Source organism: Saimiri boliviensis, chromosome 10 (assembly GCF_048565385.1).
Source record: "Saimiri boliviensis isolate mSaiBol1 chromosome 10, mSaiBol1.pri, whole genome shotgun sequence".
Taxonomy (NCBI): domain Eukaryota; kingdom Metazoa; phylum Chordata; class Mammalia; order Primates; family Cebidae; genus Saimiri; species Saimiri boliviensis.
Window position 1 is genome coordinate 9,187,245 of NC_133458.1, and position 26,271 is coordinate 9,213,515.

Below are 26,271 nucleotides of genomic sequence, written 5' to 3' on the forward strand. Positions count from 1 at the left end.
CTCCGTCTCAAAATAAAACGGAAATACATAAATTACATTTTCTCAGAAGGAAAATTAAAATCCACCCCCAAAGCAAGACCCCTGTCCCGTTTCGGGGTGTGGACTCCAGGGTCTATGCTGAGGATCCCTGCTGCTGGGGAGCCAGCAGGGGCAACATCCTGAGTGTCACCATCTCTGATCAGCTCTGGGGATCAGGCTCACTATGGGACTCTCCAGCAACCTGTGCCAGGGCTTGGGATGACTCATGGTGTATCTGAGGGGCGCTTGGTGCAGTGGCATCCACCAGCCTGGAATCCAGGAAAGCAGAGGCAAGCTTGGCTCTCACTAGCTCAGTCAGTAGGCCTCCTTGGGAATCAGCCCCCCCGAGGGTAAAATAAAGGGATCAGCCTGAGCCTCGTGCTCGGGTGTTTTAAACCCATGTTTCAACAGCGGCATCTCCCCCTTCCTCACCCTCCCAACAACCAAAAAACATTTTGACCTCTCCATGATCTAGATTAGGAAAACTTCCTGCACATGCTTTGAAAAGTGGCACAGTACCCCCTCCCCCACCAACTGGCCACTGGAGGGTCCCTTCTGCTCTACCAAAACTCTGCTGGACCCTAATTTCTCATCTCAATTTGCTTAAGATTTGTCTCCTTCAAAAAGCAGAATGAAGAAAAAATATATACACCCCAGTGAATTGAATTCCAGTTCATTGAGGCTTTACTGTAGGCTGAGCTGGAGAACCCTCCAGCTCTGTGAACATGCAGTCTGCAATCTGGATACCTTTTATTTAATTTCAAGAATTCCCTTTGCTCGGCAAAAAGGGGTCTGAGGAAAGCGGAGCAGCGTAGATGAGGGCGAGGGCGGAAGCAGGGTGCTCACCGAAGTGGTGCCGGCTGCCGGCTGCCCACTGCACTCCCAGCTGGGAGGGATGCGGGACCCACGGCAGGGGCAGGGAAAGTCATTTTTGACACAAACAAGGGTCCTGGGGCATGCCACCCCACCCGGTGCCTGGCCATGCAAGACGCTGAAATGGAGACTGTGGCCCCTCGGGTCGCAGCGCCCGGAGCCATGGAGCAGGTGCACCAACGTGAAGGGGAGTCCTTTGGGCGCTTCCCGAGGCGCCTGCAGGGTGTGGAGCACAGCAGGGTGTGTGTCCATGTCCGTGAGCACGGGCAGTAACAGATAGCACCAATTGGGAGGCCCAGGGCAGGAGAGCCTGAGGCTCAGACTCTAGCACCCACTTGCCCGGAGCTCCGGGGAAGAGACACGTGTCGGCCGCTCTCTCAGCAAAAGCCTCTCCCTTGCCCCTTTGCCCTGGGAAAACTGGAACAAATCATCACGGTGAGGTCTGACTCGGGGCCCCAGCTGCCTGTGGGGGGATCAGGCCACTGTTGTGCAGTGTCAAGATGCTACTGCACCAGATTGAGGGGCTGGAGGTGGGAGAGACAGGCTAGGGGTGAGGGGGCACCAGGAGCTCCCACGGAGGAAGAGCCCTCTGGAAGCACAACCCAGGCTGTTTCGCAGCCAATCTGTTCCCCGCTCCCAGGAACCCCAGGAGCTGGCCTCCTGTCGCTTCTGATTTTGTTGGTGGGTGAGAGAGAGGAAAGGGAGACCAGGAGGGCCAGGCCGGCGGCCTCCCGGGCAGCAGAGGTAGGCGGTAAGCGTGGTGGGGCCGCACGCGCCTCTTCCCGTGTGATTGTGTGAACCATTTCACCTGCATCTCACTTTCCTCAGTCACCAAGAAAATCCTACCCCACCTATCTCAGAGGGATAGGCCAAGGGTGAACTGGAGAACGGATAGAAAACACTTCTAAAAAAGTATAAAGCGCTATGGAAACGCGAGGCAGTGTTGTCATCACGAAGGTGTTACCCTTAGCACATCCCTCGGCCTTCGCTTTTTTTCAGGGCATCTCCTAACCGTGGGACCTGATTTCCTGATCTTGGAAGGGCTTCGGGACTCCTTGGTGGCTTCCCCTGATGACCATCTGTGGCCCGGTGGCGCCAGGGCTCCCGAGAGGGCGTGAGGGCGGTGCCGGAGCACGCTCAGCTCCTGGTGGTCCCCGGAGCCTTCCCTGACCAGTGGGTCCACCCTAGAGACAAGCTGGGCGTCCATTTAGACCAGACAGATCTGGGGGACCCCTGCCCCACCCTGGAGGCTCCCAACGGGAGTGCAATGCTTGTTGCCAGTTTCCAGTTGGTGGCCGAGGACACCGGGCAGGGTGGTCGGTGCTTGGGCTGCCCCCCCGGCCCTCTCGGTCCAGCCCTGCCCTCCCCCAGCCCGGCCCTAGTCTCGCTCGGGAGGCGGCGGGGGCGGCCGTGGGGCGCCGGGGCCCGGGCCGCCGCTGTGCACGCGCAGGTGGTCCTTGAGCGACTCCTTGTAGCGGAAGCTCTTGCCGCACTCGCCGCACGTGTAGGGCCGCTCGCCCGTGTGGATGCGCTGGTGCTTGAGCAGGTTCTGCTTGCGGATGAAGCTCTTGCCGCACAGCGCGCACTGGAAGGGCCGCTCGCCCGTGTGCAGCCGCTGGTGGTTCTGCAGGTGCTCCTTGCGGCTGTAGGTCTTCTCGCACTCCGAGCACTTGTAGGGCCGCTCGCCGCGGTGCGTCATCTGGTGGCGGATGAGGCCCGAGTGGCAGTTGAAGCTCTTCTCGCACTCGGCGCACTCGTAGGGCCGCTCCTTGGTGTGGCTGCGGTGGTGGATGATGAGGCTCTTGCGCACGCCGAAGCTCTTGCCGCATTCTGGGCAGGAGTAGGGCTTGCTGCGGGCGCCGTGCAGGAGAAGGCTCCGCCGCAGCCCACCCGGGCAGCAGCTGCCGCAGCCGCCACCTGCCCCGGTGCCGCCGCCCCCACCGCCCCCATCGCCCCCGCCGCCCCCAGTGCTGCGGTCCCCGCCCGGCGGTGCCTCGCCCGAGCCACGCTCCCCGGGCAGCGCAGAGAAGCTGTCGTCCAGCAGCCCACGGGTTGGGGGCCCGCCAGGGTTCTCGGCCACCGCAATCGGGGCCAGGCTCTGCGGCTGGGGCTGCGGCTGCGGCTGCGGCTGCGGCGGCTGGGGCTGGGGCTGGGGCTGGGGCTGGGGCTGGGGCTGGGGCTGGGGCTGGGGCTGCGGCGTGGCCGAGGGTGGGTTCTTCACCATCAGCAGGCTGTCACCTGGGGAGACGGAAGAAGTGACATGCGGAAAGGGGCTCTCAGCCGGGACCCCACGCTGCTCCCGGAAGGGTCAGGGAGCGTGCGCTCTGAGCCTCAGTTCCACTAACTACGAGGGACTGCATAAGGTGCTGGGCCACGATCTACATGGCCCTTCCACCTGCCCGAAGCCACCCTGCTGTGGAGCCCAGAAATGGTCAAGCAGGTGGCACACGGCAAGGACAGGAAGTCCCTCGATAACGCTGAGGGCTAAGGGGTAGGGGACCTGCTGTCCAGAAGTCATTTTGGAAGGTAGAATTGCCCAGAAACAACAAGACTTAACTGCAGTCTGATGGACAATGTTTTCTGTGTGTGTTTTTCCAGACAGGGTCTCGCTCTGTCCTCCAGGCTGTAGTGTCCTGGAAAGATCATGGCTCACTGTAGCCTTGATGTCCTAGGCTCAAGTGATGCTCCCACCATAGCCTCCCAAGTAGCTGGGACCATAAGCATGCGCCACCAGACCCAACTACTTAAAAATTTTTTTTGTTGTTGAGACAGGGTCTCACTATGTAGCCCAGGCTGGTCTCCCAACTCCCGGGATCAAGCAACCCTCCCACCTTGACCTCCCAAAGTGCTGGGGTTACAGATGTCAGCCACCACACACATTGGCAATGCTAACTTTTATCTCAGGAAAGTCTCTCAATGGGAAGGAAGAATTTTATCCAAGGTGAAAAGCATCTAGAGGCCCACAGGAATGGGATGCAGGGAGCCAGAAACATAAGCATCAAACAGATTGGCAGCCATGTTTCCACTAAGCATGTGGGCATCTGATTGGGCAGGGTGGTGTGGGCAGCTGGGACATGTGAGTCCCACCCTTGCACCTGACCCACCTGGACATTGGCAGCACCGTGACAGGCTCTCCTTTCACCCGAAGCAGTGGCCGCCCCGCCTAGCACCCCAAGGAAATGGTTCTTGCCCCATTTCCTTGCATTTTAAGACCTCCAGGCCATGAGTGCCTGGAGCTCTCCACCATCTTGGGTGGCAGGAGACAAAGCCCAGGCTCTGAGCATCAGAACAAGTGACGTCAGAGCCAGTCCTTCCTCCCCACCCCGGCCCAGCGGCCAGCCCCCAGTAGTTCTTAGGCCTCACACTCCATCACCTCCCTGGTCTTCATTTGGAATTCTTTTCTCCTTGGGGGAGCCCTGCTCCCCAGTTTAGGGAAAGCCTGCAGAAGAGCGCTCAAGAAGGGGAGTTTGTGACCCTCCCACTTCTTCTCGGCATCCTTGTCTCTTCTCCGTGGTGTTCATAGCCCTCTGCCCAGGGCCCAGCTGCTCCCTGGAGGCCACTTCTCCGGCCACATCTGCCATGCTTCCACCCAATCCTTCTATATTCATTGCTGTTTGACTGAGACCTGTCCTTAAGTGATACTCTTAAACAGACTGGGCCTGGGCCTCCCTCTTTGTCTCAAGCAAAATCTACCTGGCAGAGAACCATCTCTGCAGGATGCTGGCCAGGTGCAGAGGCCAAAAGAATTCTCTTCACCTCAGTGCGGGATGCCTGGGAAGGGGTATCCGAGCTCCAGAGCATCCCAGGAGATCGCTGTGGTCTCTGTGGCCATGGCACGAGGGGCTTTGCTTCTCCCTCTACCCAGACCTGCTACTCTCACTCCTTCCCACGTGTATTCCCAGAGGACTTGCAAAGAAACCACATGCCCATAAACTCCCAGGGGCTGTTTCCCAGGAAACTAACCAAAGACTGTTCTACTCTGATCATTCTTTCAGCCCAGTATGAGCCTCAATCCACATTTTCAACCTCCAACATTTTTCTATCTTCCTGACCCCACCTGGCTCCCCAGGTCCGGTCACACAGGCACTTGCTAGAGCACCGTGACTGCCTTTGCTCCTCTGCTGTGCCTGCCTGGAGAACTCCAGTCCTGTGACTGCACTCAGGTGGCTGAAAAACCACACAAGCTGGCCAGGCACAGTGGCTCATGCCCATAATGCTGGCATGCAGGGAGGCCACGGCAGGAGGTTTGCCTGAGCCCAGGAGTTTGAGACCAGCCTAGGCAACCGGGGGAGACCCCATCTCTACAAAAAACATTTAAAAATTAGCCAGGCATTGTGACACACACCTGTGGTCCCAACTACTCTTAAGACTGATGTGGGAGGATCGTTTATTGCAGTGAACAGTGATTGCACCACCGTACTCCGGCCTGGGTGACAGAGAGAGATCGTCTCAAAAAAAAAAAAAACCCTCGAGGGGCCTCCACACAGCCTGGCAACCTGGCCATGTCTCTAGTGGGTTTTACTTTTCCACTCTGGAATGATTACATCATCCTTCCTCCTCTACCCCGCCCCACCCTACGCCAGGCATGGCCACGACGGCTTTTCCCTTCCTGTGCCTGCTGGTAAGTGATTCATATGTAAGCAGGTAACCTAGTTACGCTCAGCGGGGTATGAGAAGTTTGCCAGGAGACTTCTGGAAAGATTTCCTTACTCCTCAGAGTGGCTTTTCCTGTGCACTCATGTCTGGATGTGACACTTGGAACAGCTGCAGCTGCCATGCTACCAGCCTGGGGGTGAAGCTACACCAGCGACGGGCAGGCAAGGAGCTGGAAAGAAGCTGGGTCCCTGCAAACATGCTGAGTCCTTTAATCAGCCTGCACCTGACCTACCTTAGGACTTCTAGTTATGTAAGAGAAAAAAAATTTCTTTATTCTTTAAGGCAGTTCGAATCAGGGTTTTAAAGTAGTTGAGAGCATTCTGACCAGAGACGATGGTCTAGTTATCTCCCATCTTAAAAGAACCCCCTCCCTAGACCCGTGTGGCCCCTGCCCCAGCTCCTCTCATCTCATGTCCATTCCCTTTCATAGCAAGACTCGTCAACAGTCATCGCACCTGCCCTTACCACTTCTTCCCCTCCCATTCTTTTTAGATTATTCCAATCAGGCATGCACCCTTGCCATTCCACTGAAAAACTTTTATTTTTTGAGACTGAGTCTTGCTCTGTCACCGAGGCTAAAGTGCGGTGGCACGATCTCGGCTCACTGCAACCTGCACCTCCCAGATTTAAGCAATTCTCCTGCCTCAGCCTCCCAAGTAGCTGGAATTACAGGCACCCGCCACCACACCTGGCTAGTTTTTGTATTTTTAGTAGAGATAGAGTTTCACCATGTTGGCCAGGCTGGTCTTGAACTCCTACCTTAGGTGATCCACCTGCCTCGGCCTCCCAAAGTGCTGGGATTACAGGCCTGAGCCACCGCGCCTGGCTCTTCACTGCTGATTCTAAGAGCTTACAACACTGTATAGCAAATGGCAGGCACTAAGTAAATACTTGCTAAAAATATAGAAACTATGAAAGGTCGGAACCACTGTTTTAACCCAATGCAGTGAATAATTTGGGAATTTCAAGAGGGTGCTTTCACATCTTATTCTGTGGGCGCTGGCACCTGGGAAGGGTGGCCAGCTTCAGGGTCCTGACCACTTCTCACTCCAGAAGCACCTGTTAGCCACTGGACTCCAGAGTCTAGCCATACCTCCTGCTTCAGTGGAGACACTGATGCACATTAACTTTGGGAAAACTGAATCTTCTTCTTGTCTTACACTTACTGGCTGAGAGCAGAGGCTCAGTACATACTCATTAATAAATAAACGCAGGAGTCCCTTTCACATGAATGTAATATCCAATTGGGTTGACGTCTGCCTTTGAATCCAACAGATACCAGTTCTTTCCCTCTTACATATCCCAGGATGGAGAAGGAAGTCGGCAGGGTCTGCACTGAGTTCTATACCCCAACTCTTCTCCCTTCCATTCCCTTTCCAGAAGACTCTTGCATGTAATATCATGTCTATCATCCAGCTGTCCCTGGCAACCACAATACTAGGGTTAGTTTTAAACCTCAAAGAAACCACAGATGAGATGCCAGTGTCAAATTTCAACACTGACAAGTAGGAAGCAGGCTCACTTTGACTCCCAAAGAACAGAGGTTCTGGCAAGAGGCTGCTGTGACTGGGCAGGCAAGAGAATAATTTCTAGATACTCCTATCTCCCAAATTCTATGCATTTCCTCCCAAATGCTACAGTTCAAAGGCCTCTCAAAGATATCAAATAACATGGGCTGGGCCTGGTGGCTCCTGCCTGTAATCCCAGAGCTTTGGGAAGCCAAGGTGGAAGGATTGCTTGAGGTCAGGAGTTCAGACCAGCATGGGTAATACAGCAAGACTGTCTCTATAAAACAGGCATCCCCAAACTGCGGCCCCCTGAGGCCATTTATCCGGCCCCCTGCCGCACTTCAGGAAGGGGCACCTCTTTCATTGGTGGTCAGTGAGAGGAGCACAGTATGTGGCGGCCCTCCAACGGTCTGAGGGACAGTGAACTGGCCCCCTGTGTAATAAGTTTGGGGACGCCTGCTATAAAACATTTAAACAAATTAGTGAGGCACAGTGGTACATGCCTGTAGTCCCAGCTATTTGGGAGGCTGAGGCAGGAGGATCACTTGAGCACAGGAGACCGAGGCTGCAGTGAGCCATGATCACACTACTGCACTCCAGCCTGAGCAGCAGAGTGAGGCCCTGTCTTAACAAGCAAACAACAACGACAACGACGAAGCAAATTGTTCTATGAGCCATCATATCCAAACTTAAGAAGGAAAATGGTTGGGTCCTTTGCAAAGCCTTGCACATTTTCCACGGGCCTTCCTAGACTCTTTCCACACAGCACAGGTCCCCAAGAAAAGGCTCCTCCAGGCCCACACACTCCTAGCCAACTTAGAAGAATCAGAAGATAGCACTGAGGGACACAAAAGGGTTTGGCCAGAATTTCCTGGCCCCGGGTCAGAGGCTCTAGTTCCTATGCCGTCAGGGCCAGAGCTAGCAATGGTAGCCTGCCAGCTGCGGAGGAAGAGGTGGACCTGGCTTCTCCCCGGTGCTCACTGCCAGCCTCCGGGCTTCCCCCTCTCATCCCACCAAGCCAGCAGTTACAAAGAGGATCGCTTTCAATTCTATTTGAAATAGAGACATCCGTTGTTCCTACCTTGTTCTTGCCAATTCCTCCAGGCCCACACTGGCTCTTCCAGAACTAAGTTTGTCTTACAGAGAGTGTGATCTGCTCGCCTGAGTTTGAAATGGCTGTTCAGAACCAGAAACAACCCATGTCCTCTTCTCCTACGTGGATTTTAAGCGCTTTCAAGATGTCAGGACTGGACACGCAATCCCAGCACTTTGGGAAGCTGAAGTAGGTGGATCATCACCTGAGGTCAGGAGTTCAAGACCAGCCTGGCCAACATAGTGAAAGCCCGTCTCTACTAAAAATTCAAAAATTAGCTGGGCATGGTGGCACACGCCTGTAATCTCGGCTACTCGGAAGGCTGAGGTGGAAGAATTGCTTGACCCTGGAAGGCGGAGGTTGCAGTGAGCCAAGATCATGCCAGTGCACTCCAGTCTGGGTGACAGAGTGAGACTGTCTAGAAAAAAAGATGGCATGTGAGGACAGACACAAGGCAATGCCATGTGACAACGGGGGCTTGGAGAAACACACCTACACACCAAGGAGCACCAGAGGTTGCCGGCACCCACCAGAAACTGGGAGGGACGAGGAAGGACTCCCCTACAGACGTCAGACGGAGCAGGGCCCGGCCCACCCCTTGATTTTGGGCTTTTGACCTGTGCAACTGTGAGAGAATACGTTTCTATGTTTAAGCTGCCCAGCCTGTGGCACTTTGTTATGACAGTCCTTGGGAACGAATACAATATCACACTCCAAAAAGAACAGGGGCACTTTGGTGCAGAACTTTGAAAGACTGCACCAAACAGAACATCACCCTGCGAGGAGTGAGCTAAGAGCACCAGCCTTCATCCAGGCCTCAGCTGTTCCACTCCAGAGAAGAAACTCTGGGGTCCAGGTGGGCATGATACTCACTAGGGCCAGAGTCTAATCCGAGCTCCCCGTCCATTGAGTCGCGTGGTCCCCATGGGTACGGCTGTTCCTCCTGCTTGATCCATGATAAAATGTCATGTGCCGAGATGAGAGACTCTGTTGTCATGGAAAGAAGGCAGTCTTAGATTTTGTCATTCCCACTGGGCCGCCCATCAAAGGTCTGAAAACCCTCACATGCAGCAGCTGCAGCCTGCAGGGCATATTTTGGGATCGGTGTTGCATTTCCAGGCCATCTTCTTTATCCTTGTTTAGTCCCTTCCTAAATGGACTCCGCTGCTCGCTGCATTTCAAGTTGGCCAAAAGCAGGCTCAGCCCAAGGTCTGTGCAGTGCCAGGGCCGGGACTAAAACCCCGATCTCCTGATTCTGCCACTTAGCCCCAGAGGAAGACATGGGGCTGGGACAGGCCAGAGGAAAGCCTCAGATAACAGCCCACAGGGCCATGGCTAACGGGTATGACTCAGAAATCATCGACGGCAGAGGCCGCAACCAGAGGTCATGGATAAGAACCACAGTGAAGCAGGAAGTCCCTGCTTTCCCTCTGCTCTAGGTCCCCTCAATTTCTCTATGAAGTTGACAAAGTACAAGGAATCCCAGATTCAACTTCTCATCCTCTCTCCCTGGTATGGTGGATAGGATGAGACTTGTGTCCTAACTACCAGGCAATGACACTGGACTTCTCAGCTCTGCAAACACACGAACACACACAAGCCGTGGGCAAGTGCAGCTTCCATTTTCTTTTATGCCTCCCTGAATGCCTGGACCCTCCCAACTTTCTTGGGAAACTTCTAACTAGTATTCACTCAAGAGAAATTCCAAAAAATGTAAATAATTTTCCGACATAGAAATACACACAGCTTTTACATGTTTTTTGGTTGTTTTTATCGTTAAAAAATCAGTGTTGAATGGCTGTGTGCGTTGGCTCATGCCTGTAATCCCAGCCCTTTGCGAGGCTGAGGCAGGCAGATCATTTGAGGTCAGGAGTTCGAGACCAGTCTGTCCAACATGGTGAAACCCCATCTCTACTAAAAATACAAAAAATTAGCAGGGTGTGGTGGCACACACCTGTAATCTCAGCTACACAGGAAGCTGAGGTAGAAGAATCGCTTAAACCTAGGAGGTGGAGGTTGCAGTGATCTGAGATTGCACCACTGCACTCCAGCCTGAACAGAGCAAGGCTCCATCTCAAAAAACTAAACACCAGTGAAGTAATTTTAGTATCAGTTGCATAGATATGATAAATTATTAATTTAATGATTCCTTTTGAAAAAACGCGGGTTGCCCTCAATATTCATTCTGGCCTTGTTCTCACCTGAATTGGGATCTGTGGGAATATCTCTGTCTGCCAAATCCTGCTGATCCCACACGCACTGATGCTCCTCCTGTTTAATCCGAGACAAGAGGTCCTGAGCAGAAATTGGGGAGTCTAGTCGTAGGAACAAGAGCGGCAAAGGTGTTAGAAGACGCGAAATTGCCTGCAAGTTTGTGTTTTGAGTAAAATCTCTGATTTCATGCAATTATCCTAAACATCAGGTACAATTACGTAAGTCTCATTAACTGCAGGTTGAAGTCAGCTTGGCCCCAATTAATGGAGGTTTTGCTGTACATAAGAGGATACTGTAGGGGAGTGACATCACGATGACTTTAAGAAAGAGTCTTTCTGTGCTGCAGCAACTTGAATTTCCTTAGAATGAGGTTCCCATTCTGGTGCTGAGACTACCATGGAAAGAGGTATTTCCTCTGGAAAGATGACACGCTCCAGAAAGCCTTTTTTTTTGAGACACAGTCTCGCTCTGTTGCCCAAGCTGGAGTGCAATGACGTAATCTTGGCTCACCACAACCTCCACCTCCCAGGTTCAAGTGATTCTCCTTTCTCAGCCTCCTGAGTAGCTGGGACTACAGGCATGCGTCACCACACCCAGCTAATTTTGTATTTTTAGTAGAGACAGGGTTTCTCCATGTTGGTCAGGCTGGTCTCGAACTCCCGACCTCAGGTGATCCACCCACCTCAGCTTCCCAAAGTGCTGCGATCACAGGCGTGAGCCACCACGTCTGGCCTATAGTTGTATATATTTATGGAGTATAAAGTAATGTTATAAGACGCCTTTAAATCTTTTGAATGAGATTCTTCTAAGAAGTAAGAAAAAGACCCTATGTTTTCTTTCCTCTGCAGAGTCTTTGAAACCTAATTTACCCTTTACTGCCTTCTTATCTCTTAAAGACCTCTTTAAAGATCCTAATACTGTGATGCTTTCAAGGATCATGCCTGACGACAAGCAAACGGGCTTTCCTCTACCCAGACACTGTGATCACTTACCTATGGGTGTGAGGCTCTGACTAAGGGGGGGATGGGGTTTGTGAAGCTCTAACCTGTGGATAAGTAAAGGGCTACAGTATGTTAACATGTCTCATGATTGCTGATTTTATGTGTCAACTTGGCTCGGCCACAGTACCTAGATATTTGGTCGAACATTATTTAGCAGTTTCTATGAAGTTGAGATTGGACATGTAAGTCAGTGGAGTTGGAGTCAAGGATACTGCCCTCTATGAAATGGGCAGGCCACATCCAACCAGCTGAAAGCCTAAGGAAAAAGATGGACCTTCCCCAAGGAAGAAGGAATTCCGCCTGCAGGCTTGAGCGGCCACATCAGCGCTTCCCTGGGTCTCTAACCTGCTGGCCTGCCCTGTAAATTTTGGCCTTGCCAGCCTCCACAATCACGAGCCAATTCCTTAAAATAAAATAAATCTCCTTTTTACACACGCATACACCACACACCCTTATGGGTCCTGTTTCTCTGGGGAACTCTGATACACACGTCTGCTCTAACAGAGTTCTAACTTACAACAGAGTCTAACTGCAATGCCAGCTAAGAGAGCTCCCTCACAGGACCGCAGGTATGTGGGTGCCTGGCACAGAGGTGGCAGCCCATAATTACAGCTCACGCCTGTAATCCCAGCACTTTGGGAGGCTGAGGTGGCTGGATCACAAGGTCAGGAGTTCCAGACCAGCTTGGCCAAGACGGTGAAACCCCGTCTCTACTAAAAATACAAAAATTAGCTGGGCATGGTGGTGGGTTCCTGTAATCTCAGGTACTCGGGAGGCTGAGGCAGGGAACTGCTTGAACCCGGGCGGCAGAGGTTGCAGTGAGCCAAGATCGCGCCACTGCACTCCAGCCTGGGCAACAGAGTGAGAGTCCATCTCAAAAAAAAAGAAAAAAAAAAAATTTAAGGCCTTCCGAGTCAGGGAACAACAGGTCTTCCTGACCTCCCTGTTCCCCCACCCGTGAAGCCTTATACTTAGTACCTCTGCCAGGATATTGTTTCTAAAGGGGAAGATGGAATAGTTAAAAATGGATAATATGAGGAAGAGCGGAAACAGAACATGCTGACCCTAGGTATACCAGCAAACTGTCAATGCTGTTTGCCAAGTCTGTGTCCCTGGAGGAATCCTGGCTCAGCCCAGTCCTGGATGCACAGCCCTTCCATTTTGAGCTCAGTCCTCTGGCCTGGCACACACGACAGCTAACTCTGGGGGCTGGCGGACCATGCTAACCCTCTCCCCACCTCTCCCTGGTATGGACGGCTGCCTGGCTCACTCACCAGTAATGGATTCCGTGGGGATAGCTCTTTCCTCCAGGCTGCGCTGACCCCGGACACACAGAGCTTCCTCGCGCTTCACCTGGGAGGACGCATCCTGTGCAGGAACCAGGGGCTCTGCTCCTGGGGACAGAAAATCACATTGCTTTGTGTCTTTTTTTCTGCGTGCTGGTCCCCAGGACATTCTGGGCTCAGGAACATGGCTGACAGCCTTTGCCAGGGGAGAGTATGGGGGTCTTGGGTTCCTGCTAGAGCCGGGGGGAACCCTGAGGAGCAGATCTCAGGAGAAGAGAGACAGCCAACACTCAGGAACCAGGGCTAGGTGAGCAGCAAAATGAGGGGTGACGAGGCCAAACAGAGGATTCAGGAATAACCCAGAGCTGTGTAACGAGCTGGGTGCTAATTAGGACTGGGCCACAAGTTGGACCTCTCTGTGGAGTCATTAGTCCTTGTTTGTCACCCCCATCAGAAAGAGCTGGCCAGGCTAAGGCCAGATGCGCGCACACACATGTATATATATGATTTGTAAGAAGCCAGGTGGGGCAACAAGGTACGACCAAGCTCTACTGCTGGAGAGAGTGCACAGCCTCCTTACAGTCAGTCTCACAGTCACCAACAGGTTCTTGGAAACAGTGAGTTCAAAGGAAATGACACATGGCAGATCCTCAAATAACGTCATTTCCTTCTGTGGCATTTAATTATGACATTGATGAGAAAGAAAAATTGGTTGTTTTATGTCATTTCAAAGCCACGGTTTCCGAGACCCCATCAATGACATGAAGTGAAGACTCACAGTGCGTAAAAGACAATGACGCAGCCTCTGCACAGAAGCCCAGCATGCAAGAAACAGGGCCGCTCTTCTGATGGCACTCCCTGCTGCAAGAGGAGGCTCTGGCACCGGGAAAGAGATAGGACAAAGATTCTAAAGACTGGGATCCTGGTTTCAACTCTGCCACCAACTCAGCGGATGAATCATTTAACCTCTCTGGGCTCTGGTCTACTCTTTTCATCTACAAGGACACAGTGATCCCTATTCTATCTCATGCTCAGTGATGGTTTGATAACCAACTGAAACTGTTGAGATTACACTGCTTCAAATGTAAAAAGCTAACACGTAAGACTAGGTGCTGTCACCACCACTGCTGAGCTGAAACTTCTGCAGTGCTTGATGAAGACAGGAAAGGAGCCACTGAGAGGAAACGTGCTGACAGGCAAGCCCATAGACACGGACGGTTGATTAGTGGTTGCCAGGGGCTGGTGGGGAGGGGAGCAGGGAGGAACTGCTTACGGGTGTGGAGCTTTTTTCCTTTTTTGAGATAAGATCTACCTCTGTAGCCGAGGCTAGAGTGCAGTGGCACAATCTTGGCTCACTGCAAACTCTGCCTCCCGGGTTCAAATGATTCTCTTGCCTCAGCCTCCCGAGAAGCTGGAATTACAGGTGCACACCACCGTACCCTACTAATTTTTGTATATTTTTCAATGGAGATAGGGATTTACCATGTTGACCAGGCTGCTGTTGAACTCCCGACCTCAGGTAATCTGCCCACCTCGGCCTCCCAAAGTGCTAGGATTACAGGTGTGAGCCACTGTGCCTGGCCAGGTGCAGGATTTCTTATGGTAGAAATGTTCTGGAATTAGATAGTGATTCTGGTTGCATGACTCTGTGAGCCACTGAATTGCATTCTTTAAAACAGTAAATGTGACGGTCTGTAAATCAGACCTCAATAGATAGGAAAGATTGGAACAGGAGTTGCGGGGGAGACTGTGGTCTTGAGAGCTGCTTTCTAAGACGAGTTTCACGAAAATGTTCTCCACTTAAAAACAAGAGAGGACGACGGCTGGGCATGGTGGCTCACACCTGAAATCCCCGCACTTCGGGAGGCCGAAGTGGGCGGATCACCTGAGGTCAGGAGTTCGAGACCAGCCTGGCTAACATAGTGAAACCCCATCTCTACTAAAAATACAAAAATTAGCTGGGTGTGGTGGTGGGCACCTGTAATCCCAACTACTACGGAAGCTAAGACAGGAGAATTGCTTGAATCCAGGAGGCAGAAGTTGCAGTAAGCCAAGACTGTGCCATTGCACTCTAGCCTGGGCAACAAGAACGAAACTCTGTCTCAAAATAAATAAATACATAAATAAAAAACAAGAGAGGACCTGGTCAGGTGCAGTGGCTCACACCTGTAATCCCAGCACTTTGGAAGGCCAAGGTGGGTGGATCACTTCAGGTCAGGAGTTCAAGACCAGCCTGGCCAACATGGGGGAACTTTGTCTCTACTAAAAGTATAAAAATTAGCTGGGCGTGGTGGTGGGTGCCTGTAATCCCAGCTACTCAGGAGGCTGAGGCAGGAGAATCACTTGAACTCAGAAGGTGGAGGTTGCAGTGAGCCAAGACCACACCACCACTGTACTCCAGTCTGGGTGACAGAGCAAGACTCCATCTCTAAGAAACAAAAAACAAACAAAACAAAAACAATAAGGGCGGACAGAGGGCCCAGATAGGCAGAAGTTCCTCCAAGGAGGCAGAGAACAGTTTGAGCACCAGATTCCACCTAGTCCAACAATGCTCAGGAGGACAGGGCCAGACGAAAGATCTCCAAGGCAGAGGCAGGCCTAGAACCCTAGTGCCTTCCACCCCAGCAAGAGCTCAAGTGTGTGGCTGGGTGCGGTGGCTCACGCCTATATCTCACCACTCTGGGAAGCGGGCAGATCACAAGATCAGGAGTCCAAGACCTGCCTGACCAACATGGTAAAACCTCATCTCTACTAAAATTACAAAATTTAAAATAAAAATGCAAAAATTAGCCAGGTGTGGTGGTGCGTGCCTATAATCCCAGCTACTCGGGAGGCTGAGGCAGGAGAATCGCTTGAACCCAGGAGGCAGAGGTTGCAGTGAGCCGAGATTGCCCCACTGCACTCCAGCCTGGGCGACAGAGTGAGACTCCGTCTCAAAAAAAAAAAAAAAAAGAGCTCAACAAGTGTGATGTGCTCAGGGCCCCAATTTCCTCAGGCTTAAGATTCCTTCTTGCTTGAGGCCAGAACCTCGCAGGGTGAGCCTGCAGGTGAGCCGCGTGCGTTGGCCGAAGAACGAGGTGCTGATATTGCACGTTAGGCCAAGCGTTAAGCAATGGTCAGGACAAAACCCCGCATCTGCCTCACACTCCTTTTCACCTCCTCTGTCAGCCTCTCTGAGCCCAGGCCCGGGGCCTCTCTCTGCAGTTCCACATCAGGCCTGGGCAATAGCATTAGCCTAAGCCCTTCCTGTCTCTCCACTCAGCTTACCTGTGAGTCCAGAGCTATGCAGCTTTAACAAACCCAAAGACAAATATCCATGGTGCTATTTTGAGCCCTGAGATCTCTTCCTTTAAGTGACCACTGAATTTCAACTCCAGCCAAACTGGCCCCTGGGAGCCACCCAAGAGCCTCGTCCCGTGGTGCACACACAGGGGTGCCTCCCACAGCAGCACGTGGGCAGCCAGTTCTCCTCTCTCCCCCTTCCCTGGACCCCGAAATTGCTTCCATTGCCATCACCTGCGTCGGGATCCATTGGGATTTCTCTCTCTTCGGGGTGGCGCTGCTCCCACACACACGGCTCTTCCCTGGGCTCAGCCCGGGCCGGAGCATCTGGCTTGGGGACTGGGCCGTCCGCATCTGGAAGTGAGGAGGAGGGAGGGAAGGACTGTGTGAAGTTGACCAACGTGTCCAGCAAGGGGACCGGAGAACTCTCCGGTACCCCAACACCCCCCTCCACCTGAGTGTCTCTCTTCAGCGGTTATGTGAGTTAGGTGGGTATTCTCTTATAAAGAACCTTGAAGATGAGTTGATAGATTCCTACATTTCTACTGTAGAAAGACCTGGTCTCTGGAAGCCAGCATCAGAGCGACTGTGACTTACCCCGGGCTGCTGGGATGTGGTGCATGGTGAGATGCATGTGCTGTGTTACTGCAATCCAACGTGGTAGGGGTGTAATGCTGAATTCTACGGCAATGGGCCCTGTTACTGGGTTTTACATTTTTATCCTACTGTAAAGTATTCTATCCCACTAGCATTGTAAGCAAAAGGTTTCCTGAGTTTCCATTACGTAAAAATATGAAACAACCTGCCCCGGAGGTGTTAACGTGGATTAACAAGCATTTCACAACTCTCTGCAGAGACAGCTCACCGAAGAGAGAGTAGCCTTACCCAGGGACATCAGGGTTTTGTAGTTCTCCTTAACAAGGTTGTTATAAAGCTCCTTCTGCCATTCGTCCAGGTTCTTCCACTCGTCCTCAGAGAAGTACACAGCAATGTCGACAAAAGTCACTGGAACCTGAGCCAACAAGCGGGTTAATCTAGCGCCTCCTCCCTGCTCCTTCCCACCACCTCCCCTTCTCCTGCGGGCCACAGGACCCACTCCCCGCCACAGTCCGGCCTTTGCTCTCCATGGCTCCCGAGTCCTGAACGTCCATCTCAATGGAATCAGTCCTCTCTGTTCTGGACCTTCTTGTGCTTTCAATAACATGGATGGTCAACTCTGTCATTTTAGAAAAAGCATTTAGCCACCTCCTTTATTATTTCTCTTTTAGGACAACTGGATACCTTAGGGTAAAGAGCAGTCAGTGTGCTTCTTTCGGTATTCAGGGTGACAGAGGGGTGGCAGGTTCTCAGAGCAGGTATCCATGAGCCATGTAGAGTAAAACCTGGTTACCAAACCTGTATTTCAGGTCAGGTCACCTCTGTGTACACAGTTACCTCTTTGTAGGCAACGCATGTAAAATCTAAAGGCCTGTGCTAAGGGTTCAGGACCTGGGTCAACTTCATTCACTGCTCTAACTCGATCATCAAGGAGCACACAGTAGGGAATCAATAAGAACTTGAGTGTGCTGCTCAGTGAGTGCCAATACCAGGAAGCCCCTCTGCAGTGTGAGTCACTGCGTGGTGTTGGTCACTTGTCAGACCAATGACAAGTGTGTTGGGATCAGTTACAGAAAGCTGGTTTCAGTTTGCAAAGATTGTCATCCACACTCACTTCAGCCACTCACCAGCACAACCTCAACTTGGACTGAATTGCCCAAAATCGTTTCACTTCCACGACTTTGATAACTAAACTTCCTTCTGTGGACACACAGGCTTCCCTCTTACCACGTTTGCATTCTGACTGAACCAGCCTTTCACTTTCAGTCTGAAATCCAACCCCTTAGTCCTCCCCCATCCCGTCATCACAAATCTGCATTTACAGGGCCAAAGCTGGCCTGTGAGGCACCTGGGGGTGAAGTAGAAACAGCCAAGTCAGGAGCACAGCTACCGCTACTCAGTGCGGTGAGCGGGCAGCACCGGTACGTAAGTTGGAGATGTCAGCCCTTTTACCGGGTGCTCGTAACTCCTAGGGTGCCCTGCGCAGGTGCGCCATGGCCCCATCCGTATGGACTGACAATTCGCCATCCACCTTTCCAGTCAGAACCAGAACCTTCAATTCCTGGACCTTCCACCAAATGCAGGCAAAGCCCCAACCAGGAAAAATTAATACAGATCCTGTTCTTTATTTTATTTTTTGAGACAGAGTCTCGCTCTGTCGCTGGAGTGCAGTGGTTGTGATCTTAGCCCACTGCAACCTCTGCCTAAAGGGTTCAAGTGATTCCCTTGCCTCGGCCTCCCAGGTAGCTGGGACTACAGGTGTGTATCACCACACCCAGCAGTTTTTTTTTGTTTGTTTTGTTTTTTTTTTCAGTAGAGATGGGGTTCCACCATACCCAGCTATTTATTTATTTATTTATTTATTTATTTATTTATTTATTTATTTGTATTTTAGTAGAGACAGTGTTTCACCATGTTGACCAGGATGGTCACAGTCTCCTGACCTTGTAATCTGCCCACCTTGGTCCCCCAAAGTGCTGGGATTACAGGCATGAGGCACCGCACCCAGCCCCCTTTCTTTATTTGAATTCTCTGTTGCTGGAACTCTGCAGAAGACATCCACCACCAATTCATACCGCTGTCTCACGGCGGCTTCAGAAGCTTCTTGGTCTCTTGCTGACACCTTGCTATGTTCCCGGGAGGCTTGTTTCAAACGTTACATTCTCCCAGACCTGTAAGTGACCTCCCACATCTGTCTGTCTTTGATCTCAGGTAGGCACCAGCAAGCTCCTTCCTTACCCCTCTCCTTGTCAAATCCAAGGCCACTGGTATGTGGCCTTCACCTGTCCTCCACCCCCTGCCTGTGAATCTTAATCCAAACAATCCCTCCTCATCTACATTGACAGTTTCTCCCTGTCCACCAGCTCCGGCCCTTCAGGGTCATTCCAACCTCAGAAACACCTTCCCTCAACGCTGCTCCTCGGCTCACTTTGCTGTCCCACTTCACTGGGAACTTCCAGAGAGACACATTCTGTTTTCCCCTCTTCATGATCTACTCATTCTTTACCCGCTTAGACTCTGCCTCTGTACCCTCCATTCTCTGAAACCACACCCTGGAAGATCATCAGCGACCTTCTGTTGAAATCCTCACCATTTCTGATCTCTTTGAAAGGTCAGATCATCTTTCTAGAATTTTCTTTTGCTTGGTTCCTGTAACTATGTTGCCTCCTGTCCATCTGGCACGTGTCTTCTTTACTTTTACCTCTTCCTCCCCCAAGATCAAGACTCTGTCCTCACCCTTTCCTGTTTCTTCACTTTTCCCTTGGCAATTTCACCCTTTTCACTGCAGCTGTTACTACTTTGCAAATGACACTGTTCAACTTTCCTTGCTTCCCTCAAACTTCCAGAGCCTTCAGAGTAGCTCCATTTGATCATCTTTAAGTATCTCAGACTAAATGCATTTAAGGCCAGGTTCACTATCCCTTTGTGTGTGTGTGTGTGTGTGTCTGTGTGTGTCTGTGTGTGTGTGAGACAGGGTCTCCCTCTATCACCCAGGCTCAAGTGCAGTAGCAGGATCTCAGCTCACTGCAGCCTGGACCTCCTGGGCTCAAGTGATCCTCCCACCTCAGCCTCCCAAGTATCTGGGGCTACAGGTGTGGGCCATTGTGCCCGGCTAATTTTTTAAATTTTTTATAGAGATTGGGGTCCCACCATGTTGCCTAGGCTGGTCTCAAACTCTTGGACTCAAGCGATTCTCTTGCTTCAGCTGCCCAAGTACTGTACTGGGATCCAGGCTTGGCCCAGGTCCATTATATTTTCCAACATCCCAACTCTTCTCCCTCATTTCACCAGTTCTGTGGAGGAGTACAACTCTGGAATCATATTCTTTTTTTTCTTTTCTTTTTTTTTTTTGAGACGGAGTTTCGCTCTTGTTACCCAGGCTGGAGTGCAATGGCGTGATCTCGGCTCACCACAACCTCCGCCTCCTGGGTTCAGGCAATTCTCCTGCCTCAGCCTCCTGAGTAGCTGGGATTACAGGCACGCGCCACCACGCCCAGCTAATTTTTTGTATTTTTAGTAGAGACGGGGTTTCACTATGTTGACTAGGATGGTATCGATCTCTTGACCTTGTGATTCACCCGCCTCGGCCTCCCAAAGTGCTGGGATTACAGGCGTGAGCCACCGCACCCGGCCTGGAATCATATTCTTACCACTACAAACAGACACCACCTTAAAAAAACTTCACTGTGAGCCACGTGCAGTGGTTCATGCCAGGAATTCCAGCACTTTGGGAGGCTGAATGGATTACTTGAGATCAGGCGTTCAAGACCAGCCTGACCAACATGGTGAAACCTGTCTCTACTAAAAGTATAAAAATTAGGTGGGTGTGGTGGTGGGTCCCTGTAGTCCCAGATACTTGGGAGGCTAAGGCTAAACCAGGAGAATTGCTTGAACCCAAGAGGTGGAGGTGGCAGTGAGCCGAGATGGCACTACTGCACTCCGGCCTGAGTGACAGAGCAGGACTCCATCTCAAAAATTAAAAAAAGGCCGGGTGCGGTGGCTCAAGCCTGTAATCCCAGCACTTTGGGAGGCTGAGGCGGGTGGATCACAAGGTCAAGAGATCGAGACCATCCTGGTCAACATGGTGAAACCCCATCTCTACTAAAAATACAAAAAATTAGCTGGGCATGGTGGCGCGTGCCTGTAATCCCAGCTACTCAGGAGGCTGAGGCAGGAGAATTGCCTGAACCCAGGAGGCGGAGGTTGCCGTGAGCCGAGATCGCGCCATTGCACTCCAGCCTGGGTAACAAAAGCGAAACTCCGTCTCAAAAAAAAAAAAAAAAATTAAAAAAAAACTTCACTGTAACAGGATGCAGCAGAAATCTGTGACATAGTCTGAGACTGCAGGGAGCCTATGGTCTAACTCAAGCGTCCCCAGACTTTTTACACAGGGGGCCAGTTCACTGTCCCTCAGACCGTTGGAGGGCCGCCACATACTGTGCTCCTCTCATTGACCACCAATGAAAGAGGTGCCCCTTCCTGAAGTGTGGCGGGGGGCCGGAAAAATGGCCTCAGGGGGCCGCATGCGGCCCGTGGGCCGTAGTTTGGGGACGCCTGGTCTAGCTGGATAGAAAAGAATATCCATAAATTAGCTATGACTCAATCAATCAACAGATACAGCAGAATCCAGCAGGCACAAAGGATCTGGAACACTGTGCTTCCTTCAATCTGACAGATGAAGAGAATGCATCTAGCTTGCCCAAGAGTGCATGAATTATAACTGCTAGCAAGATTAATTACATTCTTGTGGTGGTCTATGGTTGTGGTGGTCCTTAATTAGGTCTAGTCTTAACTAACTGAGAGACTGAGGTAAAAGGATTGTAGAAGAATATGTCCACACATTCTTTGACAGTCTCTTTTTTTTTTTTTTTTTTGAGATGGAGTCTCACTCTGTCACCCAGGCTGGAGCACAGAGGCTCAGTCTTGGCTTACTGTAACTTCTGCCTCCAGGGTTCAAGTGATTCTCCTGCCTCAACCTCCTGAGTAGCGGGGATTACAGGCACCAACCACGATGCCTGGCTAATTTTTGTATTTTCAGTAGAGATGGGGTTTCACCATTTGGTCAGGCTAATCTTGAACTCCTGACCCTGTGATCAGCCCACCTCAGCCTCCCAAAGTGCTGGAATTACAGACATGAGCCACTGTGCCCGGCTGACAGTCTTTTCAATAGGTAGAGCCTAATTCTTATCCCCTTCAGTGTGGGCAAGATTTGGTGACTTGCTTCTAACAAATCAATGAAGAAGTGACAGTGTGGACCTTCTGAGACGAGGTAATAAAAGACACTGCAGCTTCCATCTTGGTCTCTCTCTCGGCTCACTCCCTATGGGGGCGGGGGGGCAGGCTGCTAAGCTATGAGGATGCTCAAGCAGTCCTAGGGGGAGGTCCACATGCTGAGGAACTGAGGCCTCCCACCAATGGCCAAGTGAGTGAGCCATGCTGGAATCAGGCTTTCCAGCCCCAGTCAAGCCTTCAGATAACTGCTGTGCCATTCAACAGAGTGAGCGTAATCTTATGGGACTCTGAGCCAGAACCACTCACCTAAGGGGCTCCCCAGTTCCTGACCCACTGAAACAGTGAGATGATAAATAATTATTTTTTTAGGTTAGGCTGCTATGTTTTGGGGTAGTTATATAGCAATAGGCAACTAACACAATAATCTACATAATGCTTTCCCACAAACAAAATTAATCCTCACAACTCCATGAAGTAAGCATACTATCATCTTCATTTTATTGATAATAACCCTGAAACTCAGATAAACCAGCTGAGAATTTACTCAATTGTTTATACTTCACTTTCTTCAAAAGAGGAATTGAGGAGGCTCAGAAACAACAAAAAACACTTTTGATCAATGATAGAAAAATCAGTATAAGCAGGCCTCATGCAGTGGCTCAGCCTACAATCCCAGCACTTTGGGAAGCCCAGGCAGGAAGACAGCTTGAACCTAAAAGTTCAAGACCAGCCTCGGCAACATATCAAGACCCTGTCACTACAAAAAATAAAAATAAATCAAAAACTTAACTGGATGTGGTGGCATGTGCCTGTAGCCCTGATTGCAAGACTGAGGTCGAAAAATTGTTTGAGCCCAGGCATTCAAGGCTGTATGAGCTATGACTGTACAACTGTACTCCAGCCTGGATGACAATGTGAGACTGTCCCAAAAAACGAAAAAACAAAACCAGTATGTAGCCAAGTCAGGATTTAAATCCAAGTTCTCTGATTCCAGACCCTAAAACCATTTCATTATTCCTTAAGAGGCTTTGTCAAGTCAAGTCTCCTCTAATGCCTAATCCAACGCACAGAACACACCACAGTGCTACACAAAGATGTGAGTTGAGACACACAGTACAGGCAAAAGGGCAGTGTGTACGATGATGCTGATTGTGCTAGACAAGCGACATATGCAAAACCATCCTAAAAACCAGCCTCTGTGGCTGCAGTGCCAGGAAGTGTTTTGCAGAGGAGCCAGAGCCACTGTTACAACTAAGTTCTGTGAAGCCTCAATAAGTAATGTCAAACAACTCCTCTGGCAAAGTCACTGGGTTGGTTCCCTCAGCAGACAGAGACATACAAGACCCGGTCCCTGCCAGGAAGCTGTTAGCTCTCCAGTTGGAGAGAGGCACTCCAGAAACATTTTTGGCATTCCAGCCAAAGCCAGGTACCATTCCAGGCACAGGGATACAGCAGACAACCAAGCAGAATCTACACTCTGGTTGGGGAGAACCAACGAAGAATACAAAAAAGGAATTTTATATTTAAGAATAATCTTTTTCTTTTTTTTTTTTTTTTTTGACATGGAGTCTCACTCTGTCACCCAGGCTGGAGTGCAGTGGTGCAATCTCAGCTCACTGCAACCTCTGCCTCCTGGGTTCAAGCAATTCTCCTACCTCAGCCTCCTGAGTAGCTGGGATTACAGGTGCCCACCACCATGCCTGGCTAATTTTTTCATATTTTTATTAAAGATGGAGTTTCACCATCTTGGCCAGGCTTGTCTTGAACTTCTGTGCTGGGATTACAGGCATGAGCCACCATGCCCAGCCAAGAATAGTATCTTAAAGCCAGGCACAGGCCGGGCGCGGTGGCTCAAGCCTGTAATCCCAGCACTTTGGGAGGCCGAGGCGGGTGGATCACAAGGTCAAGAGATCGAGACCATCCTGGTCAACATGGTGAAACCCCGTCTCTACTAAAAATACAAAAAAAATAGCTGGGCATGGTGGTGCGTGCCTGTAATCCCAGCTACTCAGGAGGCTGAGGCAGGAGAATTGCCTGAACCCAGGAGGCGGAGGTTGCGGTGAGCCGAGATCGCGCCATTGCACTCCAGCCTGGGTAACAAGAGCGAAATTCTGTCTAAAAAAAAAAAAAAAAAAAAAAAGCCAGGCACAGTGGCTCACGCCTGTAATCCCAACACTTTGGGAGGCTAAGGTGGATGGATCACTTGAGGTCAGGAATTTGAGACCAGCCTGGACAACATGGTGAAACCCCATCTCTACTAAAAAATACAAAAGTTAGGCTGGGTGTGGTGGCGAATCTCCGCACTTTGGGAGGCCAAGGTGGGAAGATCGTGAGGTCAGGAGATTGAGACCATCCTGGCCAACACGGTAAAACACCGTCTCTACTAAAAATACAAAAAGTAGACAGGCGTGGTGGCGCACACCTGTAGTTCCATTTACTCGGGAGGCTGAGGCAGAAGATTCGCTTGAACCCAGGAGGCAGAGGTTGCAGTGAGCAGAGATCGCACCACTGCACTCTAGCCTGGCAACGGAACGAGACTCCGTCTCAAAAAAAAAAAAAGAAAAATACAAAAATTAGCTGGGTGTGGTGGTGCACATCTGTAATCCCAACTACTCAGGAGGATGAGGCAGGAAAACCACTTGAACCTGGGAAGCAGAGGTTGCAATGAGCCAAGATTGTACCACTGCACTCCAGCCTGGGCGACAGAGCAAGACTGTCTCATTAAAAAAAAAAAAAAAAAAAAAAAAGAACATTTTAAATATTTAAGACGCCAATGGCAAAAGTGCTTTAGAGAAAATCTGAGTAGGGGCAGGGAGAAGAGCATGCTGGAGGGATGTGATTCTTTTATATAGGATGGCTGTACCTGAGCAGACACTGATGGAAGAGGGGGCGAAGACAGCTATGCAGATATTCAGGGCAGGAGCTTCTCAGTTGAGAGTCCCTGAGCTGGGGGCGCGCTGGTGTGCTGGCAACGCAGCACAGATAGGAGCCGGCAGGAGGGAGTGGATGGAGAGGAGAGGAGGTCGGAGAGGCGGGGAAGAGAGCGCGGGCCATCAACAGACATGGGTTTTTTTTCTAATCAGATAAGAAGCCATTTGGGAGGTGTTTTTTGTTTTTTTTTTGAGACAGATTCTCACTCTGTCATCCAGGCTGGAGTGCAGTGGCATGATCTCAGCTCACTGCAGCCTCCAACTCCCAGGTTCAAGAGATTCTCGTGCCTCAGCCTCCTGAGTAGCTGGGATTACAGGTGTCCGCCACCACGACCAGCTAATTTTTGTATTATTAGTAGAGACGGGGTTTCACCATGTTGGCTAGGCTAGTCTTGAACTCCTGACCTCAAGTGAGCCGCCTGCCTCAGCCTTCTTCCAAAGTACTGGGGTTACGGGCATGAGCCACTGTGCCCGGCTATTTGGGAGGTTTAAGCGGAAGTGTGATGTGACTGCTTCACATTTTCAAAGGATCACTCTGGATGCAGTGTTGAGATAGACTGTATAGGTGGGGGGACAAGGAGGAAGACAGGGACACCCAGCAGGAGGCCATGGCACAAATCAGATGAAAGACGATGGTGCCTAAGATTGGACGATGGTGCCTAAGATCAGACGACGGCATGGGAGTGGAGGTGGCAAGGAGTGGCCAGGTTGTGGATATATTTTGAAGAAAAATCAGATGGTATTTACTAACAGATTAGAAGTAGAGTATGAGAGAGAGGGGAGACAAGTAGGACTCCAGGGCTTTGACCTGAGCACTCGAAAGGAGGGAACCATCTGTCCTCAACGGCGATGAGGACTCCAGGTAGAACAGGTCTCGGGCAAGAGATCCGCAGTTCACTTCGGTCATGTTAAATCTAAGAGATTTCCTGACATCCAAATGAATTAATAGGTAGGAATGTAAATCTGGCATTCCAGAAAGAAAGCTGGGCAAGATATAGAAAGAAAGGGAGTGCGGGAGGAAAAGAATCTATTTGGGAGGTGACAGCATACAGATTGCTTTCAATTGTGTGAGAACAGCTGGGCGTGGTGGCTCACACCTGTAATCCCAGCACTTTGGGAGACCAAAGCAGGAGGATCACCTGAGGTCAGGAGTTCAAGACCAGGCTGGCCAACATGGTAAAACCCTGTCTCTACTAAAAATACAAAAAAATTAGCCGGGCATGCTGGTGGGTGCCTGTAATCCCAGCCACTCAGGAGGCTGAGGCAGGAGAATCACTTGAACCCAAGAGGCAGAGGTTGCAGTGAGCCAAGATAGCACCACTGCACTCCAGCCTGGGCGACAAGAACAAGACTCCTTCTCAAAAACAAACAAACAAACAAACAAACAAAAAAAACTGTGAAATAGGATGCAGTCATGAAGACATGAAGAAGGAGAGTGAATAAAGAGCAAAAGGCCAAGATGGAGCTCTGGCCCACTCCATACATCAGGAAGTTGGCAAAAGGAGGCGAAATTGGCAAACAGTGAGACAGAGCAGCTGGTGAGGCAGGAAAAGAATCAACAGAAGGAGGTGTTCCAGAAGC

The 26,271-nt window shown here is 51.0% G+C and overlaps 1 protein-coding gene across 2 annotated transcripts in view; it reads right to left on the minus strand.

Moving 5' to 3' along the window:
* Window positions 1–679: 679 nt before the first annotated feature.
* Window positions 680–26,271, minus strand: part of LOC101042796 (zinc finger protein 282) — a 36,717-nt gene continuing 11,125 nt past the window's right edge. The window contains exons 3-8 of one of the 2 annotated variants that reach the window (XM_074378943.1): window positions 16,817–16,943; window positions 16,166–16,285; window positions 12,638–12,757; window positions 10,350–10,463; window positions 9,022–9,135; window positions 680–2,721 (exon numbers count right to left, since the gene is read on the minus strand). In XM_074378943.1, coding sequence (XP_074235044.1) covers window positions 2,270–2,721; window positions 9,022–9,135; window positions 10,350–10,463; window positions 12,638–12,757; window positions 16,166–16,285; window positions 16,817–16,943 — 1,047 coding nt within the window. In that variant the 3' untranslated portion in view covers window positions 680–2,269. Of the gene's footprint in view, window positions 3,130–9,021; window positions 9,136–10,349; window positions 10,464–12,637; window positions 12,758–16,165; window positions 16,286–16,816; window positions 16,944–26,271 lie in introns of both variants that reach the window. The other variant, XM_039472960.2, reaches the window with a different exon arrangement.